This window comes from Carassius gibelio, chromosome B1, assembly GCF_023724105.1.
Source record: "Carassius gibelio isolate Cgi1373 ecotype wild population from Czech Republic chromosome B1, carGib1.2-hapl.c, whole genome shotgun sequence".
Taxonomy (NCBI): Eukaryota; Metazoa; Chordata; class Actinopteri; order Cypriniformes; family Cyprinidae; genus Carassius; species Carassius gibelio.
In genome coordinates, this window is record NC_068396.1 from 13,203,151 (window position 1) to 13,223,890 (window position 20,740).

Below are 20,740 nucleotides of genomic sequence, written 5' to 3' on the forward strand. Positions count from 1 at the left end.
CTGTTCTGTTAATGCATCTGAACAATCATTATTTTCTGTAAGGTAGGTATATGAACCTATTATGCAAGAGCATATCGAATACCAGGAAGAGGAAAGAGCTAAACACTGCAGATGCAACCACATTAATGCTAATATAGAAACCCTTTATTCACACTTCTGCAAAGCGAGAAAACAGCTAGACGGAAAAACCTCAAGCTGGTACCTTCAAAAGACCCATAATCATTTTCATAAGAGTAACTAAAACATGAGTACAAACTAGTGTTAAACTGCAAACTTAGTCTTAAACACAAGTCAATCTGGTGCACTTTTTGTTGTGGATTCGTCTCAGTCAACATCACATTCACATTTTAGAAAGCCAAACAATTTGAAAGATAATAATAACAACAACTTTATATTATTACTATTATATCTAAGAAAGAAATATATTATGTTGTAAAACAACTGCAAATTAAAATGAAAAAGAATATTGTTGTATAATTATGTTATTTTAGTTTACAGTATAATATAATATTAAATAATTGTACACACACACACACACACACACATATATATATATATATATATATATATATATATATATATATATAATGAAAATGTAAATTCAGACATTTTTTCTTTTTTTTTGTCAAAAATCTAAAGTTTATTAATTCTAGGTTTAAATCTGAAGTTGAATCCCAGATTTTCAACATGGTCTCAGAGTTTGTGTGAATTGAAGTGTGGAGACCTTTAAAAGGCCACAACATTCACACATAATCTGTACCATCAGCTCTTCACACTAAACTCACTCAAATGGAACATCAGAGGCGTGACTTTCCTTCTCTTCACCCTGACATTCCAACAGCCTTTTTCATGTTTTTTGAACCCCCTTTCACCCATCCATCCATCGTTCCCTCATCTGCACTCACTACAGTCAAAGGACACTGAATTCAAACTGCCCAATGGGTTCCAGTCAGGGGTGGTGTGCTGTGGTCTGCAATTTGTTGATCTGAGTAGAAGGGCAGGGATATTTATTCTTGGACTATGGCATTTCCTCTTTAAGAGACAGACAAGCACATAGAATTCTGATTATGGCAATGGACCGAGTCCTTAAAGTCAAGAGAGGTCACATTTTAGTTATTTGTAGAAGACCTGGCCACTGGATCACTCAAATAAATGAATCAAATCTGGAAAATACTTACTGACATGTTCTGTTTAAAAATAGGACATTCACTTTCATTTTCAACTTATAAAAGTACAACCTTTTTGAAACAATGAAAAAAACTTCAGGCTAATTATGTCAGTGTAACTAAGTTACAGTTCCTTTTCAGTGAAATAGCAACAGTTACTGTTCATTTCCATTCTCTCACATGCATGAGAACTAGGTCCTAGCATGAGAAGTTTCAAATCCTTAAACTGGCTTACGTGGATTTACCAGAATCTGAAAAATCACCCATTATTAAGAGGGTTCTCACACATTAAGACAATTACATTTGCACTATTTGTATCCAATTGTTTGGAATAACTGAATCATTCAAATTCAGACGCATATCATAATTGATATATTCTGGCATCAGTCATTCTGAAATGCCTGAGCAAAGTCTGTCGTCAAAGTATTTCTGTATAATTGTCTTACATGACTGCTTTCCCAAACAGCAAGCATCCACCTCTGCAATGATTGCATTTATTATTTGTGAGCCGCAAATAATTTATCATATATGAAAATTACTATATTCAGTGGCTTCTACTTTTTATAGTGATATTTAGTGCTAGTTTAAAGGTACAGGTTATAGGACCTGCCACTAGAGGGTGCCCTACCAAAACAATAACAATCGCGTGGTTGGATGACGCTAAAAAGGAGTGTGGAATGTTGGGATTTGTTGTCTTCTACCCAAACACTGACGGCCATCAATCAGACGGAAAGATACATCATGGATTTAACGCAAGTTCAACGATTTGCGTGGGTAGATTACATACAAAGTCAATGCAAAGATGTGATCAGACTATGGATCAGACGCCTCCTCGTGCGGATCTAAAGACGCGATGCCCCGCGTTTGCCGTGTATGCCCCATGATACTTATCTTGTTGATCCATTTTCTGTAAAGATATGAATCAAAACAACCCAACTGTCGAGTAAAACACAAGCGAAATCATCATCTCTTTCTAGTTGAAGTTTTTCGCGAAGCTACTTACGCATTTGTCCACGACACTGTTGTCATGTGATTTCTACGTCAGTAAAGGCAGTAGCAAAGGGTAACTTACTTCATTGACAGGCGACTGAACTGCCCCATGTCACTGTTTAGAATGGGAATTTTCTCATAATTTACAAGAGAAATATTGTTAGTATTCAGCTGGACAAAATATATAACACTAGCCTAGAGGTTTTTGGATATTTTACTGCAAATATCTTACAAATTGTACCTTTCACAGGAAGTGAACAATTTGTTCTCTGACTCATTTGACTGAAACTGTGCTTTATTCGCAAATACTTTAAGCATTATTCCAGTCTAGTGCATACATTAAGTTTGAATCTTTGGATGGAAAGATAGATTGTGACAGGCTTTTCACAGCAAAACCTCCTTTTCGTAATCATGTTTAAAATCGGATCAATTATCATCAAAATTCAAGACGACAAAAGGATATTTACTTTTTATTCTTCATGAATCCCCTGAGCTTCCTTTCTATTCAGAGCTCTTAAATCTGTTGGAATGTTTCAGTCTAAAAGTTTTGCACCCCTCCTCCTCCATCTGAAAACTAATAGCCAAGTAACTGGTAGTACAACACAAAAACATTTCCTCATAGATTCCTATTCTGTCATTTGTGTAGTTGAGGACATCAGTATCAGTACGCTGTTTCAGCCGATACCTTCAATGAAGTTCTCAGTATCGACTCTTGAAATGTGCCAATGTTCCTCTACATTAATTAGTATACAAGTTCTCCTTTACCCTCTTTCCTTCTTTCTTTCCTGCACAAATAAAATGCTGTTATTATTCACACAGCCACCTCAAAATCATACAACCCAACACACATTCCAGAGAAAGAAACTTTACACCCACTTTCAGTTCAGAACTTTCAGTTCTCTCACGGATGTGTGCAAAGGTACATTTTAGTAAAGCAATGTGATCAGTTATACAACAAACCAGGACCACACATCATTACCTAAAACCAAAACACAGTGGTCACTTATTATATAACTGATGTCTTTTTTATAGTCCAGAACAAATGGCTTTTTAGCCCTGATAGATCTTTGATGACACAACATGAGGGGAAAAAAACGTCCATGTGAACATATGACAGGTCAGAACACGATTCAGTGTTTTCTTATTAAGGGAACTGATGCAAAAAAATTCTAATTGTTTTCCAAAGAAGGTGTCTGGGAAAATTAAAACTAAAAAAGTACGAATAAAACTAAAAAGTTTACAGATGCCCAGCATCTGTGATTGCGTGGTTGCTGAGTTTCACAACGCATTCTGTGTAAAGCGTGAAATTCCCCCCCCACCCCGGTGTCTCGGTGGCAGGGTTAGCAGGTGGGAAAACCCATTATAGCCAGCTGGGTGAACAAGACGAGGAAGGATTTAAGAGCAATGCAACGAATGAGAAATGAGTGCTGCTAAATAGAGTAAAACATTGTCTGAGCTACAATTCAGATGGTGAATAAGCCATCAATGCGCCAAATATCCATATGCATCCGGTACACATAAATGTTGAATACAACAATTGCCAAGGGGGACTACACATAAATTCAGATTCTGACCTCTGACCCCAAATTACTCGCATTCCAGTTAGTCCATTTAAAGCACACCAACATTGTGTAACTGGATTGTTTATGCTGTGCATCTGTGTTATGTGAATCCTTGCTCATTCAAATTCAAAACACAGACCATATTTCTTCTTTGCTTTTGAATATAAATAGGTACATGCTTAGGTTAAATATTCTGTACTATCACAGCTTAACTTGCAAACTTAAGATAATTATAAATCCTACATAGGTTGAGCAAATATTTCCATTTGTTGAGCATCTCAACCAGCCTGGGTGCAAGAGAAATTACACTTGATGACCCTGGAAACTTTCTGATTCCACGTAAATATCCACTAGCAGGCAATAATAACTATGAGGAAATACTACTCTGGTTCATGTCTTTCCATAACATCAACAAACTCCTTTAAGCTATCAGACTCCTTAAGATTATCAGGGAGGAGATCCACTCACACCAAAAACAATTACAGAAACAGACAGTCCTAATACTAGACCACGAGAGAAAGCAGAAACATTACATCATCTCCACTGTAAGACCAGCAGTTTAGTTAAATCAAGGCAGTCTTTTCATTATTTTTCCCTATGAGAAGAAAGCATCATTTTGAGTCATTTCTCTAAAAAGTCTAAAAAGATCCCACACACTTACAGTTAGGGCCTGTCCTACCAGAACTGGAGTAATGAAAACACCCACCTTCACATTCCTGCTATTAGCCCACTTTTTAATTTGACTAAACATGCATTCATAAAAAGACTACAGACTAGCAGATTTTGCAGTCATGATTCTGCTCAAATGTGTGATAATGGGTGTCCATATCCACATTTTGACGAGCGAGGAGTTGCTTCAGTTCTGATTAATACACAGGATTGAGAAGAACACGGAAGGAGGAGAGGAAAAGCTAATAAGACATTATTATAAATAAAGCAATGTGTGCCAGTGCACTTGTCAGCACTGACACATCACTTTAATGAAGGGAGAGAGGAACAGAAAAACTTATGTCAGGATCTGATAAATTACTCTCACTCCCCCTCACAAGTGGGGGAAAAAAACGGAAACATCCTTTACTAAAAATACTCAAATTCACTTCACCATTGACCTTAATGATGTCACCAATGTTCTGGGAAAATAATAGATGGATCACAGCTGAGAATTCGGCCCCAGTCTTAAATAAAATCATTTCCAACCCATCATGTTTTTTCTATTAGGTTTCTGTGAGGTGTACTTCAAAAATATTAATCTGAGCCGCAATACAGGACATACTGCTTTACTTACATCTAACACCAAAAATGTATTTCTCGATAATGAATAGCCATTCCTCTCATTTTATTCTATTTTTGTTATTTAAAAAAATAAGCACAAAGAAGCATATTACACACAATAGGACAAATACAACAGAACAAAAATACAAATTAATGTTTTTCAGCTATAGGAACTTTTTTTACATGTAGTAAGAAATACTACAGAAATTGAAGAATCAAGTAAATAAACACTGCATAATCTTTATGGTGTGTATCAAATATTAAATGCTTCTTAAACATAAAAGTGATTAGTCAGGTGAAACATCATGTGTGTACCAAATTCATGACCACCTTTTTTTTTTTTAAAGAGAGGCGTTACAGACATACACTTTGTGTATGTGTGTCACCACAAGAACCGCACTTAGTTCTTCTTCCAAAGGTTATTGTGCTTACTAACTCTAAGATCAAACACATCCCACTCTTATTTTCTCATTCATGCATGTTTTTTTTTTTCTTAATGCTAGAGAAAATAATTATCGATATAATAATTATCGATAGACACTTTATACTATCATGATATATATCACCATACTGATCAGCCCTATCCTGTATACAAAATTGACTAGTTAAAGGGGTCTTCGGATGCAAAATTCACTTTTACATGTTGTTAGAACTGAAATGTGTTGGCAGTTTGTGTGCACATCCACCCTATAATGATAAAAATCCACTCAGTTTTTTTTTTTTTTTTATCTCGATAAACCCAAACCCATTTCTAAAATCAAGCCGTTCTCAGATTCTTGGCTGTGTAATGACACACAGAAAGGCCCCTCCCATGATTGTTGATTGACAGTGACGTTTTACCTTAGACCTGCCCTGAGTCAGCTGTAAAGTCTGCCATTGTTCTTTGTTTTTGAAGGGAATGTGCCCATGATCTACCTAAATGCGTTTATGTTCACGCAAATTATTCTGATCCTCACCTCCAAAAGTGAGTATAGGTGTTTTTAATTAATTCTGCAAATTGCCATGATGTGCTAGTTAGCAAGTTTCACGATGAATGCAGCTAAAGTTTACAGCCTCTAAGCGAACTGCGAGTCACACCCCACAGAAGAGAGGGGCGGGGCGAGGAGAGCTCATTAGCATTTAAAGGGATACATACCAAAATGGCTTGCTCTAAACAAAGTTAAAAGGGTGTTCAGAAATTAACCAAAGTATGTTAAAGACTTTTCATTAAGACCCTTAAAAATATAAACTTGTGGAAAAATGCCCATCTGAAGACCCCTTTAAACTAACTAGGTCACTAGTAAAACAGTAATTAGGAATTAATTATATTACCTAGCACCAACCATTTATATCATGGGTATTTGACGTGTTATCAAGTTCAGCCGTTTTTTGAGTCGTGTGGTATTACGAAAAATAACAGTGAAGACGTGTTTTTCTTGTTTAAAAAACTTAAACAACATGTGATTCGTCACTATTTAAAACTCAACATGTGATTCTGCATTTCTCTAAAAGCCCTTCCAGAAGGGCTGATTCGCTACTACACAAAAACAGGCAGGGAGGGAGGAAATGAAACCATTGTTATGAAACTGCAGGGCTAATGTGTTTCGGAAGAATGTGAATCAATTCCAAAGTCCATTTTTTTACACAATGCCTAAGAGTAAATTTAGACTGTATAAACATTGTTCTTTTTCTCTACAGATTACAATATCAGACCTTCACGATATAAAATTATTTTTTAGATACTGATACAAATCTGTTTTTGATGTCTAAATTTCTAAACATTTTTGCTGTCCTTACACAGCCTGAAATGCCCATAATGGGTCAAAAGTGATCTGAGCAGATGTATTTTATTTTATTTTTTAAGATTTGATGTTTCCAACACAATAGCAAGCAAAAAAGATACAGCAACCCAGACAAACAGATGTCCCACATTAAGTCATCATGCAAATGAAACATGGCACTTTTATGGCTTGGAGGGAAAAAATTATGAGATGTGTGTGGGTGGCGTAAATGTCAAGATATTGATTTAGTTTTTTCTGCATGGCACAGTTTTAGTAAATGGAAGAAATGTACTGTTATAATTATGAGACACAGGTCCTTTTCATAGAAGCCTCAGAAGCAGGGAAATAAAAATAATTTTCAGATGACTTATTTGTTCAACATTAGTGTATACACACAGCACATGATCCAATCAACAATACCTATGATTTCCTTAAATTAAAAGCACTCTTGTTAGATTGTATTTCATTCGAATGTATTTCATATTCAGCTTGTGGTACGTATATTTGACCCCCAGTGTTTTTGTGAACTTATACTTTAACAATAATCATATTAGTAAATACAAATCTGTTAGTCAAGTTCCAGATTTAAGAACACCTTTAGCCTTACAATTAGCACTAAAACAGGAGTTAGAGACTAAAGTTAAGTGCCTAGATTTCAATCTCAATCAGGTTGTTTTTCACGTTTCTGTTTGTCTCTCTGGTTCCCTCTTCCTCCTTTTCTTCTACTTCTCTCCTATCGCAGTACATCTCATTCTTCTGCTCTTTTCCTGTTGCTCCCAGCAGCAAGCACACCAAGGCGAGGGTCATTACATGAGGAAGTAACACCTTAAAACTCCAAAACCTCTGTTGAACACACTTTTCTTAATGTGTGTGTGCTCACAGACATAACAGGCTTATAAAACATAATATCTGGCAGGAGAATACAGACAATTGGTTATGTAAGGAGAGAATGGAGTCTCTCGCAAGAGTAAAGCTTCAATATCCTGAAATGTTTACAAAGGATAATAGCAAATTGCACACAAACACACTTCCTTACATTCAAACACACACACACACACACACACAGACAAACACCACAGTTGTGAGAAATTTTGTGCACAGACACAATCATAAGTAAGTTTCAGCGTGGCTTTCATCTCTTATTGTGGGCATCTGATATCTTTATTATGTATGAGACTGAATAAGCATGTGAAAAAAAGAGAACGCAGGAAGAGAGAAAAACAAAACTTAAGTACAAAACAATGAATTATAGTGTGAATTAGGGCACAATGATATTCTTGTTATAGTTATGATTATTTAACTTTGATTAAGCTAGATTTATTTGAATCAGCACAAATATACTGCACAGACCTAGTGGAAATATATTTCTGCATATGACTGCAACAGTGTGACCTGTGCCACTGTTTCACAAACACCTGAGGCCCTGACCAAAAACCAACTGCAGAAACGGTACGTCTGCTTGTCTACATGATGGCATCTGTGCAAATGCTTACAGTAAACATTAAAAAAGAAACAGGAAATTGATTAAAAAAAACAATGTGGCAACTAACCAAATGATCATCTAATTTAAGTTCCTGTCCTTTTCCCACAACACTTCTGTGCTACCCAATAATATACTACCTGACAACTTTCATGAAAACTATTACCTCTTTTAAAGTCAGTATTAAATGACAATTTTCGATTTTCGATTTTGCAAATGCATTAGTGTTGGGCGATATGGTCATTTTTCAAATCTTCATATCGTCAGCCCATGAGATTGATGATACACGATATTATCGTGCATGGGTGGACCAAGAGAGAGACTCTTTGTTCTTGTTATAGCATAACTATTCGTGTTTTAAACCACACAGGTGCGTGAGAGAGAGCCTGTGGAATCACCAATAATCAAAAAATATACTTTCAGACATACTGATAAACTAAAGTTAAATATAAAAATACTGTATTTAAAACAGCTAACGTCAGTTCATATATAGTCACAATGTCATATCGCGCGTCCTGTGACAAATTTGCCGCATCTGCGCACGGAAGTGATCAGCCTAAATGTTTTACAAAATCAGATAATGGTGAAAATCAATAGCAGATTTAATTTAAAGTCCAGCAGTTTAACACTAGTATTGGACATAAACGAACATGTTACATATATAGTATTTAAAACAGGTTAGTTCATATATTTGGAGTAAAGTTGAACTGAACTGATGCATCAGTCATACAGCGCTCCGGACCACACGCCACAGAAACAAGAGCGAGATGCATCCTACATAACTGTGGCATTACACTCAGTGAGGGCTTGTTTAAAATATTGCACACATATAAAGGTGGTTCAGATTACTTGTTAAAGTGCAATAAAATACTTTATATCTGCAGACGATGTACGTCTGTTTGTGGATGGAGACTTCTTCAGGGGCTACAAACTCTACTGCTCATTTGCGTGTGTGTGAAATGCAGCGCTGAAGTGAAATAGCTGAGCAGTTGGATAGCCGAATAATAATAGGCTGCTTAATGAAAATAAAATGATCATAATTATTATAATTTAATACATTAATAGGAGAATGAGCCTAATATCGTCTTGACTATTGACAGAGACATCTGCTATCATCGATACACGATACTATCGTCTATCAACAAAACCCTTAAATGCATAATACAGATCTTATTGTGAATGATCCATCCATGTGTTTCTCATTTTCCTGACCCCTTAATTTAAAATAATAGCAGTGAAAACCTCATTTCTGGTGAATAATACCAGACTTCTCCAATCATTTAGTCTGTATAAACCCTGCCCTTCCAAATTTGACTACAAGTTACCTTTTTTGGCACAATAGAGAAAAGAAAATGAGATGTTGCTGCTTCCATTTAATCACAACTTTAACTGTATGCAAACTGTCAGTGAGACAGGGAGAACTGTTAGTAAAAAAAGGACCAAAAAATTGTTACAAAATTGTTTTGCGATCACATTAATGATTTAAATCTACCACATAAAAAGGATATTTTTTTGTTTATCTTGATATGTAATATTTACAAAACCTTTTTGTCTACATGTTTAAAGAACTTAAAATCATGTTTTACTGTACAGGAAGTTATAGGCATACACTAAAGGAACAAGTGAAAGCGAAGAACAAACTGGTGTAATGTCATTTTGAACAAAACCAGGCCAAAATCGAAGTTTGTTTTGGAGTTTCGATAAATTCAAAACATCTTGACAAAAAAATAAAAAAAAAAACCTTTCCAGAGAGGTTTGCTCTGGCTTTTGACTTAGAAATCTTCTCCAGCTCATTTCTTCTGTTCAGTCCAAGATCCGATGTCCATGAGTGAAAGCAAGAACACATGATCTGTAATCCTAATTGAAAGAGTCATTGATGCAGTTTTTTTATATACTATAAAGCTGCTTTCTTTAAAGTGCTATATAAATAATTGTGGAATGACTTGACTGCATTGTCGAATTGCAGATCTTGCGAAATTAACTTATTAATCTTAACACATTGGCATGTTTGCTAATAGTATACCACTGCAAAGGTTTTTTTTTTTTTACTTGTTTTCACCCTTAAATGAAGAACAAAAAATAGCTTTGTGGGTCTTAACCCAGCCTGGTCCTTCATGAAAACACTACTTTAACATGATAATCTGATTACCACCAGGACCCACGTTAATAACCAATTGGAAATCTCCTATCTAGTGGATTAGCCTAATATTACTAATTTATCATTGACCTTATACTTATCCAAAATAACAGTTACACAACACATTTTCCTGAAAAAAGTAAACCCACTGGAAGCAAGTTGCTTGTTAAAGCACACAACAGTTATCGCTCATTGATGAACCCTGGGCAGATTTAAACATACAACCTTTCGATTACTTGGACAGATGCTTAAACAGGTTGCAGTCAGAGACACAATTCAATTAATTATGCAAAGGTTAGTACACAACATCAAGGCTGCAAATAATGTGTTCAGAAGGTGTTAGTGCTTATCTCTTTATTTATTTCACACAGGGCCAACAGCCACCAGCACACATTCAAACAGTGGCTTTTGGGTTTTTCTCAGCTTGAGGCCCCGGAGCCTGATCCATAATCTTATCTAAAAGACAACAGAGTTTTCAGTGTACCTAATCATATCACACCAAATAGAAGCAAAATATGAAATCCTATGAGGAAGTGGTTTCATTCTTCATGGCAGCACACAAAAGAGGCCCATATCTGAAAGGCCTACACTATAAACTTCATTCCTCACATTCTTTTGATTCATTAAATTCCCGGGCTGGAGACTCACAACCCAAAAATCCCACACAGAGAACTCAAACGTAGTTTTAAGTGACCACAGACAGCAGACATTCATACAATGCTGGTAGTTTACAGAGCTGTAACTCTAAGGAGCCTGTGGTCTGTTGCTGTGCCATTTGTATATATCAGATGGTTTAAATGAGGATGATCTAGTCTGGACTAGACTGGCAGGGCATTGTGAGGAAATACTCCCTTCCGACAGATGAGTAATAGGCGTCTGAAATACCACAGAAACAAGGTCCTACCAACTCTGATGAGTGAGACTATATTAAGCAACCCTTTAAAAACTTTGTGGGCACGGATTTCGACAAAACTGAATGTATATGTGGAACAAAACAGTAACTTGCCCGACTTTGTTTGGCTGCATACTAAAGGGACACCACAATTTCCAAAAATAAATAAATAAATAAATGAGTAGAACTGGAGCTTGTGGCGCCTTTAAACAAGCTGGTCTAAATGAAACAATGTCTGAAACCGCTATGACCTGGGGACACGGTTTTATTCGGACATTTAAATCAATTGTTTAGGCACTTCACGATACGATACAATACTTTAAACCATTTATACATAGCAAGCTGATTTGGATTTAATGTTTAAAACGTTTAAATTAAACAATTGAGCCAGCTTGAGTTGTATAAACGGTCTCAATTTTTTCTTCTTAAGTTGTAAACTATTTTCACGAGACGTTTTGAATGTTGACTATTATTAAACGTTTTAACTAGGACGTTAAGTACGCTTGAATTGTATAAACAGTTTTCTTGAGACGTCTTAGGTCAGCTTGAGTTGTATAAACCGTTTGTAGTTGTATAATGGTTTAATTTAGACGGTCTACAGATTGTCAAAACAATTGACTTTATCTATTGTGGGTAGCAGCGAAGTAACGTTACGTACACAATCATGAACACGCAAGATATGTGGCATAATCTAGACTGTTCCCTATTTAGGCAACAGTGGTCCCTTACCTGTTGCGTCCGGTCGGCAGGATTCTTCATGATCGCGTGCCGAAAACTATTGTCCACATATGACGCCATTCCGTCCGCGTGCAATCACATGTAATAAACGATCTCCTTTATTAAAGTCCGAGCATTTCTTCTAACGCTTCCGACTGCTTCGTTTAAGCTGAGCCGTCATTTGTAAAACCCCATACGTCCCCTAAAAAGACAAATGGCTCGTCGTGGGCCAGTTTCTGAGCCCCGGGCTGGAGTTGTATTCAAAGCACGAGTAGCGGTAGATCCTCCCAAAGGCGTAGAGGGGGTGAATATTTACACCCTTAAAAGTTTGTGGCATTCAGAAAATCTCTTTCCAAAGAGAGCGTAATGACTACAGGGGAAAAGAATCACGTTTGGACGAATAACATCACAGAAACAACTATACAACAACAAAACACGTCCAGAGCATTGTCTTGTGTGCGGATAGAGGTTCACGGATGAAAGGCGTAAGCTCTGTTGTTTCGGGGTCGCTGTTCATCACTCGGCGTCCGGCGAGTCTCTTCTGTTGTGTCGAGGGCGAAAGCAGACGCTAGACGTCCGTTACTCCAAGTTGGAGGAGTTTAACAAAGTGACGTGCGTCCATAGCGACTACGGGACAGACACCGGACAGACGGGCGGGGTGAAACTGGACCGGTGACAACGCCGTGATTCACAAGAGTTGAAGAAAGAAATTAAACGGCCGGCCTCTAGCGCCCCCAGTGGACAACAAGTTCAGCCAAACTTTGAGGCAGAGCTGTGATAATGGAGAGGCATAAAGCGGCGACCAGTGGACAACAAAGCGCGTTACATAACCAGAAAACATCCAGAAAGAAGACGATGGATCTGAAGGCCCATATATAAACACAAATGTTTTCAATTCAAAAAAATTATATATTAAACTTTTCTTGGTTCAATATATTATTTACAAAAAAGATTGTAGATGTAGGCTAGGCCCTACATGACAAATGAAATACGTGACACAGTAACGTGCTTTGTTTTCTCTTAGACTTTTAGACATCATCAATTCAACACTTCGCCTTATATTCATTTAATATAACATATTGTTTTATAGAAGTGCAAAGTTATCTTTTTGTGTGTTGAACCAAAATCGACCAGCAGGTTGCGCTAGATTACTGTACGTTTAGTCAACACTCGGGTTGGTTCAGTGGACCCTTTCGCAAAGAAAATATGTTTACTAATAAATGAATGATCAATATATTAAACGATATAAAAGTATATTAGAAAATTATACCTAATAATATATTGTGTAAATACATTACAATATATGAATAATACATAAGGAATTGCCACTTTTCATATATTGAAATATGTAGGCTAACAATATATCTCAATATATTTCATTTTATATTCAGTAATATACTTTATAATATATAGATCTACATGTGATAAGATATGGTACTGCATGTGTAACAATATATTTAACATGTTTATACAGTATATATACACACATATGGAAATATATATTTCTTACATCCAACAATCATTTACGATACACGTTTCATATTTTAAAACATAGCTAACTTACAACAGATAAGCACACCTGCTATAATAAAGCACGTATTGAACAGACTATCACTGTGCTGAACAGTGCACCACAATTACTTTTTAAATAAATTAACATATAATTGATCATTGTTTGGCCAGTCATCTTCTGACCACAGACTCTACTCTTATGCACAATGGTAACCCTACAAACTTACACATACCAGAAAACCTTTTAGATTCCAAAATAATACAACATTAAACACTAACAGATACCCCCCTTTATTAATATTGAGCAAAAACACATTAAATAACACTTAATTTTACAATGTTTACTCTCCTTTAACAGTCGGGTGCATACTGGGAATTAGAAATCTGCAGTAACTAATTTCATGATATGTTTGTACACACATTCACATATATATGGGAGCATCTATGTGCAATACATACTCGATAAAGGATCAAACAATTAATTTTTGTCTTCATTTCTAAATATAGTACCGATATATAGCTATAGTAAATGCATATATTGCTGTATATTAAAATTATAAGCACTAGTTTCCAATATATGGAAATGTATTCTGTAATATAGCCTATCACATTATATTTTGCAGTATATTATCATTTCTTTTGGTTTCGTAAGGGGAGAGTCTCCCAACCAGATTTATTAGGGAAATGAGAATGGTTTGTGAGCTCGAAAAATGCCAATGTCAATATATATATATATATATATATATATATATATATATATATATATATACATACAATATACATTTAATAGGCTATTCATTAAAGTGTATTTCTTTGAAATCTCAGTAGGTACTCAGAGTAAATCATTTACATTTGACATAATTTACATATCCTTTAAATTGGAGTTCAGCTGTGAAAGACAAATGTCTAGCCAAGATCTCTCATATGCATGATCTTATTTACGGTGTTTGTACGGTTTTATATTTGGAAAAATATCTTCCCAGAAGTAAGCTAAATCCAAAACCTCCCTTTGGGACAACCATTAATGTCCTTAACTAGATAAAACAACTCAAAAAATAAAGCATAAATAAAGTTTTCTTTTTAGTATTTTTAAAGTGAAAAGATTTCTGGTTGCACTTTATTTTACAGTAAGTGTACTAGCATGTACTTATAGTGTACTTACAGTGTATTTATTTAAGAAAGTTCTGGTAACACAAGGTAACTACATGGGGTAGGGTTAGGTTTAGGGGTAGGTTCAGGGTTAGTACCTAGTTATTACATAGTTATTGTAATTACTATAATAAGTACATTATTTGTACATGAGGAACAGGACTGTAAAATAAAGTGCTACGATTTCTTTATGGTAAAGTTAGTAAAATAAATACACTGTTAGACTTTTTATCGTATTTTTGCGGTAACTTACTGGCAGCACTATTGCCAGTAAGTTACTGTAAGTTCCCCTTTACAGTAGCTTACCTGTAAATGTGTTTTACGGTAAGATGCCCTTACCGCAATTTAATTTTACAGTAAGATGCCCTTACTGTGATTACATTTTACAGCAAAATGCCCTTACCGTGATTTAATTTTACAGTATGATTCCCTTACTGCAATTTCATTTTACAGTATATTAGTCATTTTATTGTAATTTATTAAAAATATTTTAATATTTATATTTTACATTAATGCTATTGAATTTAACAAATTCCAAAAAAAGTGACTTGAGTCCATGTACATCAGCATATTCTTTATTGTGCTTTTTTGTCAAACAAAATATTTTATTTTAAACAAATAATCTAATTAAAACAAAACTAAGTTACAAAACAAAACAAAACAAATAAAAATTTTTTTTTTTTAAATCACAATAAAAATACACTTCAGAAACAGTTCCAAACTTCCACTCCACCAATCACAGCAGATCACTGGTGTCAGGTGGCATCAATTCCTTTCTGCATATGGGATGTAGAGAGAGAAACGGAGAAAGGGGAAAATAAATAAATAAAGAAAACAAAACAAAACAATTACATCCTTGGAGTAACACACTCACACAGCAAGTTCTACAGATTGTAGCACCAGCACCAGATTTGAGTATAAGTTGCATCAGTCCAAGAATACGTCATGACGAGGAAAAAAAACATATATAAGTCGCACTGTACTATAAGTCGCATTTATTTAGAGCGCCCTCTCGCGGCTGGATACGGTAATGTTTTCTCTTGGTTCATCTCTCTCGGTTCATGTCAAATTAATTTTGATGAAAAAGTCGCACCTGACTATTAGTCGCAGGACCAGCCAATCTATGAAAAAAAGTGTGACTAATAGTACCGAAAATACTATATATATACGATCAACATTCTTCAAATTATCTTCTTTTTGTATTACACAAAAGAAAGTCATACAGGTTTGGAATGACATGGGGTGGAATACATGATATACATTAATTTTAATTTTGGGTTAACTAATCTATAAGTAACATAAGTTTTTTGTGGTGAATTACTCACCTCTGTACCATCTCCAGCGTAGTGGATGCTGCCTCCTGATACTCCAGATTGAACACATAAAAGGAGCCGAAAAAGACAGCGAAAGCACTGGCAAAGTTATGAAGTTGGTTAGCTTCATAGAAGACCTTCCCCTCAATGCTGACCATCCAGTAGGTTGCAAACAGCAGACTACTCCCTAAAACAAAGGCATCTTCAGCTAAATTGTTTCTTGTAATAGAATTCTCAACAATTATTTCTCATACCTAGCATGATCACCTGTGGTGTGGTAGGCAATGTCATTTCCTGCTCAACCGACATCTTGGTTAAGGTTGGCTGAAAGAAAAAAAAAAAAAAAGATTCTCAGATATTGAATGATATATAGATGGAACTTTTATTTTTCAGATAATGTTTATTGCAAATATTTGTATTTTAATTCCTAAATATAAAACAATATACAGTCAGACGCAGTCAATAATACGAATCTAATGTTGTGATGCGAGATACCAGCGGTCATGTGACAAAAGAACTCAAACCCGAAGACTCGAAACATTTTTTACTAATCATTTCTGTTTCTGCATAGTGCTATGGGTTTCTGGCTTGAAGAACGAACGACTCGGACCCGAAGACTCGAGAGATGAACGAATCATTTCACTTTCCGGTATTGACAGCATATCCTTTATGGGACTGAAGAAGAACGAAAGACTCAGACCTGAACCCGAGACTCGAAAAGATTAACTAATCGTTTCTGTTTCACACATGGTACAGGCCAGCAGACAGATCAGAGTCAGACACTGACGAGCAGACAACTAAACAAACTAGAACAAACGTGATAAATATGAAGTTGCAAAGGAAAGAACGCCTCGGATCAGGAGGTGAGGTAAACTAACAGAGTCAGACTGCAATAGCCTGAACTTAAGACCCAACAACTATTCATTAATAAAACGTTTTGGTTTCTTATTATTTGGCTTTGGCTGCATTACCCTATAGTTTATTTTGTATTCTTTTAACAAATGTAATCAAAATTTTCATAAGTTCTAGATTTGTTGGGATATTTAACATACCATTTTATTTATATTATTCCGAAATGAACAAAATGACTCGAAAAAGATTCTTTAATTTTGCTGAACGAGACTCAAATATCCGAGTCAGTAAAATGATCCGAACTTCCCACTACTACACAGCGGTGTTTCTTTTATGAATCAATCTGCGTTTTCAAACAAATCTAGTGAGTCAATGACCCATTCAAAAAGTCGCTTGCTTTGTTCCTGAATAAATCTGCCGTTTGAATGAACTGACTGAATGAATCATTAAGTGACAAAGACAATGACTTGCCGTCCCCTACTGGCATTTTTAGTTTAATTTTTAAAGTATTTTTTCAGTTATTTAAACCATTTAATATTTCTATATTCAAAACCTTCCATTTAAAACATTAAACTCATAGCATATTGTTATCATAAATTTAAATGCATTCTTGCCCCTTTAGAGCCTCATTAAAGTCCCAGTGAACAGAAAGTTGCAAACAACTTTTCTCCAGTGTTGTGAAGTATTTCCATGTGAAACTGAATATTAAATAGAGGGCAGGGTTTTACTTTATTTAATTTTTTTTAAGGTTAGATAAAAAAAAAATGACCTAAGTGCTCCTAAAAGGAAATGTAAGTGTAAAGCCCTGCAAGTTATGCATTACAATATGTTAATCACGTAATGCATCTGATAGTCAAAACATATACTTACAAAGCCAAAGATCCTCAGTGCTTGTGGCTCTTAAAAGAGCCTTTGGGCTGTAGTTAGCTCCTGTTGACACAGGGAAAAGAGAAAAAGAAGAAACATTATTTTTCGTCAATGATTATTGGCTAATGACTATATGAACATGTTAAATCACAGATCTGGGATCACTTACACAATCAGATGACAATCAACACTGAAAAAAGGGAGAAGAAAATCAGTTTTACCAATAATTAGCATAGAATATCTAAAATATTTTGCAATTAATATGTTTCAGTTAATCTATTGGTCTGCCTTTACATTGCTTTAAAAACGTTACTATTTTAACATGTCATATTTCTGTCACGTGAAGAGTGAATCGCACGGTGAACCAGACAGTTTGCAGCATTCAATTGGCTGTCGGTCAAAAAAACCTCTTACATCTTGTCTAGACTTTGTTGATGAGGGGATTCGCGAGCCTGCATAATTCGGAACTGAATTAAAATGGCGTTATGAGCAGTGAGTAGATTCTGACTAACTTGAACACCTTTGATAGGTCATTGCGTTCAAGAGACCAGACAACTAACGTTAACGTCTGTGAATGGCTACATTGATGCTCACCGCAGCAAAACGCGTTGTAAGATTAATTTGCCATTCTCCAGAGAGTGAACACAAATAAGCACTAATATACACTGGAGCGTTTGCCAAATCCATTGCGCCAATACATTATTTCAGTATCAATTGAGTGTGTGCTCTTGCTTGCGGTGGACTGGGGGAGAGAGACTGCGAGAGAGTGCGTTTGAGAATTCGCGCCAACGTTACTTTAAATAGCCTAACGTCACACACATTTAACGGCATTCATTTAAATGACGAGTAAAATATACCATAACTGGTCGTAAAAAAATACGGAAAACCATTGTTTGTGTAAATACTACATTGGGTCCATCTGGAAAAGGCAGTCAGTTAACTGTATGACATAATGGGATATGAAAGCGGCAGTTTTTGAGGAAAACTAAAAGTTCCTTCAGACTGTCCTGTTAATAATAGCCTATTAGATTGTATTATTTACTTTCTTCATAAATGTAGCTATATTTAATTGATATTGGTAATGGTTTACGTTGTTAAAGTAACTTATAAAATACATTTGTTAAGTAAAAGGTACTTACCTCAGAAAATCTCGCAGCTGGCGTTTAGGTAGTGATCCACTCTGAGACGTCAGTTTTGCGCGCACTCAACACGTCACACAAACATCAGTTTACATTCTGCCAGGTTGTTGCGTGGGCTTTGCACGTGAGCAACAATTTAAAATTTGTGAGGTTTAAGCAAAGTTATTATAATTATTATAATTATTATTATTATTATTATTATTATTGCTATTTAAATATCACCACACCTGTGCTCTTTTACCTGGCATAAAAATAAAACAAAAAATGCCTAATTTGCCTCTATGGGAACCAGTTGTCCATTACTATTATTATTAGGGCCCGAGCACCAATGGTGAGAGGACCCTATTGTTTCTGCTCCGTTTATTATTATTATTATTATTATTATTATTATTATTATTATTATTATTATTATTATTATTATTATTGTTGTTGTTTTTTATTGGAGAAAATGCTACTATTAAAATTAACATCCAGTGTGTGAAATGAGAATGATTTTATGATTTTAATCTGCAGAACAAGACAGAAAAAACTATAAAACATTATGAAGTTTTAATAGGCCTAAAATACAAGTTGTGGACACAATGACAAAGGCAGTGATTACAATTTAATTGTATGTATAGAAATCTGTCTTCTTCATTTACAGTAGCACTACTGCTTTTGCGTAAACAGTAAAGTACTGTAAATTACCATATACAGTAAGTTACTGTAAAATTCATACAAAATACCCACAATGCAGTGCATATTACAGTAGTTTACCGTAAATAATATAAATGGTATTTTACTGGGCTTTTTTGCGGTAAGTTACTGTAAAATTGCGGCAAAGTCTAACAGTGTACATTCATGTCCCTATGTAGATATGTAAGCTAAATAAATATGTGTGTGTGTGTGTGTGTGTGTGTGTGTACTTTATGCTGCATTGTGGGGATCCACAAGGATAGAAAAACCTGAAATGTTTGATTTGGTCCCCAAAAAAAATATTAATACAATTAAAATAGTAAATTATGTTTATCTGAAAGTTTAGCTATGCAAACAGGTTTTCTGCAAGGGGTAGGGTTAGGGGATAGAAAATATTGTTTGGTCAGTATAATAGTAATAGAAGTCTATGGAAAGTCCCCATAATTCAAAGAAACACGTGTGTGTGTGTGTGTGTGTGTGGATAGGTTTGGCTATATAAATATCAAAATATTGTTGTTTTGTCAAAACACTTGAAGTGGTTCTCATTTTTTTGATTTTTGACTCATAAAATTCTTTTTGTTTTTAAATTCAATAATGCCAACCGGTTTAGGGGTAAGGTTTGGCTTGAGGTTTACCGTTGATTGTGTCCTCTATAATATATTTTAAAAACCAGTGTGTGTGTGTTTCTGACCATCTATAGAAAGCATTCATTTGGTGCAAAAACAAATCACACATAACAAACGCTTACAGAGATGTGGTAAGCTCTCAGACTGCAGGTACTTGGACGGAAAACATGAGTGGTGTAAATCACAAGGTCAGTAATATATCTACAACAAAAGAGCTGGGAAGCATCAGATACATACAGAAAGAGAAAAGAGCAAGAGTGTGGAATGGGGGGCTGAGAAAAATAAATTCTTCAGTTTGTGTTACAGTCCTGTATATCAGAAACAAGGGTCACTAACATGTGTGTGCAAAGATCTATATGACACTAATTACCACCATGGGGAAGGGTGTTAGAAGTCTGTAACTAACACCAAGGGTGCTAGTTTTCTGTTCCCTTAGCAACAAAGAAGTACTGAAGATATTGCTGCTTTATCCATCTAATCTATATAGCCAGATGGTTAAAGGTACGTGATGAAAACATGGGTGTGTGTGGGTATATAAGCTATCTGTGTAAAAGTATATATAGGTGCTTGTTTATGTCTTGATTTATGGGATTTATGGGTGCTTTTGTATGCTAACTGTTCATGAAGTTAT

At 35.3% G+C, this 20,740-nt stretch overlaps 1 protein-coding gene and 1 long non-coding RNA gene across 5 annotated transcripts in view; both read right to left on the reverse strand.

The window, feature by feature from the left end:
- Positions 1-12,687, reverse strand: part of rapgef2a (Rap guanine nucleotide exchange factor 2a) — a 36,229-nt gene extending 23,542 nt beyond the window's left edge. For 2 of the 4 annotated variants that reach the window (XM_052545645.1, XM_052545643.1), the window contains exon 1: positions 11,989-12,685. In XM_052545645.1, the coding sequence (XP_052401605.1) occupies positions 11,989-12,057 (69 nt within the window). In that variant the 5' untranslated portion in view covers positions 12,058-12,685. Of the gene's footprint in view, positions 1-11,988 lie in introns of all 4 variants that reach the window. The other 2 variants (XM_052545644.1, XM_052545642.1) reach the window with 2 other exon arrangements.
- A 2,168-nt stretch (positions 12,688-14,855) lies between these two features.
- LOC127949388 (uncharacterized) lies at positions 14,856-18,743 on the reverse strand. Its single transcript, XR_008152295.1, has 5 exons — positions 17,839-18,743; positions 17,673-17,732; positions 16,205-16,274; positions 15,963-16,137; positions 14,856-15,413 (listed from the first exon to the last, which is right to left on the reverse strand). It is a non-coding gene; the product is annotated as an uncharacterized LOC127949388 (long non-coding RNA).
- Positions 18,744-20,740: the final 1,997 nt, after the last annotated feature.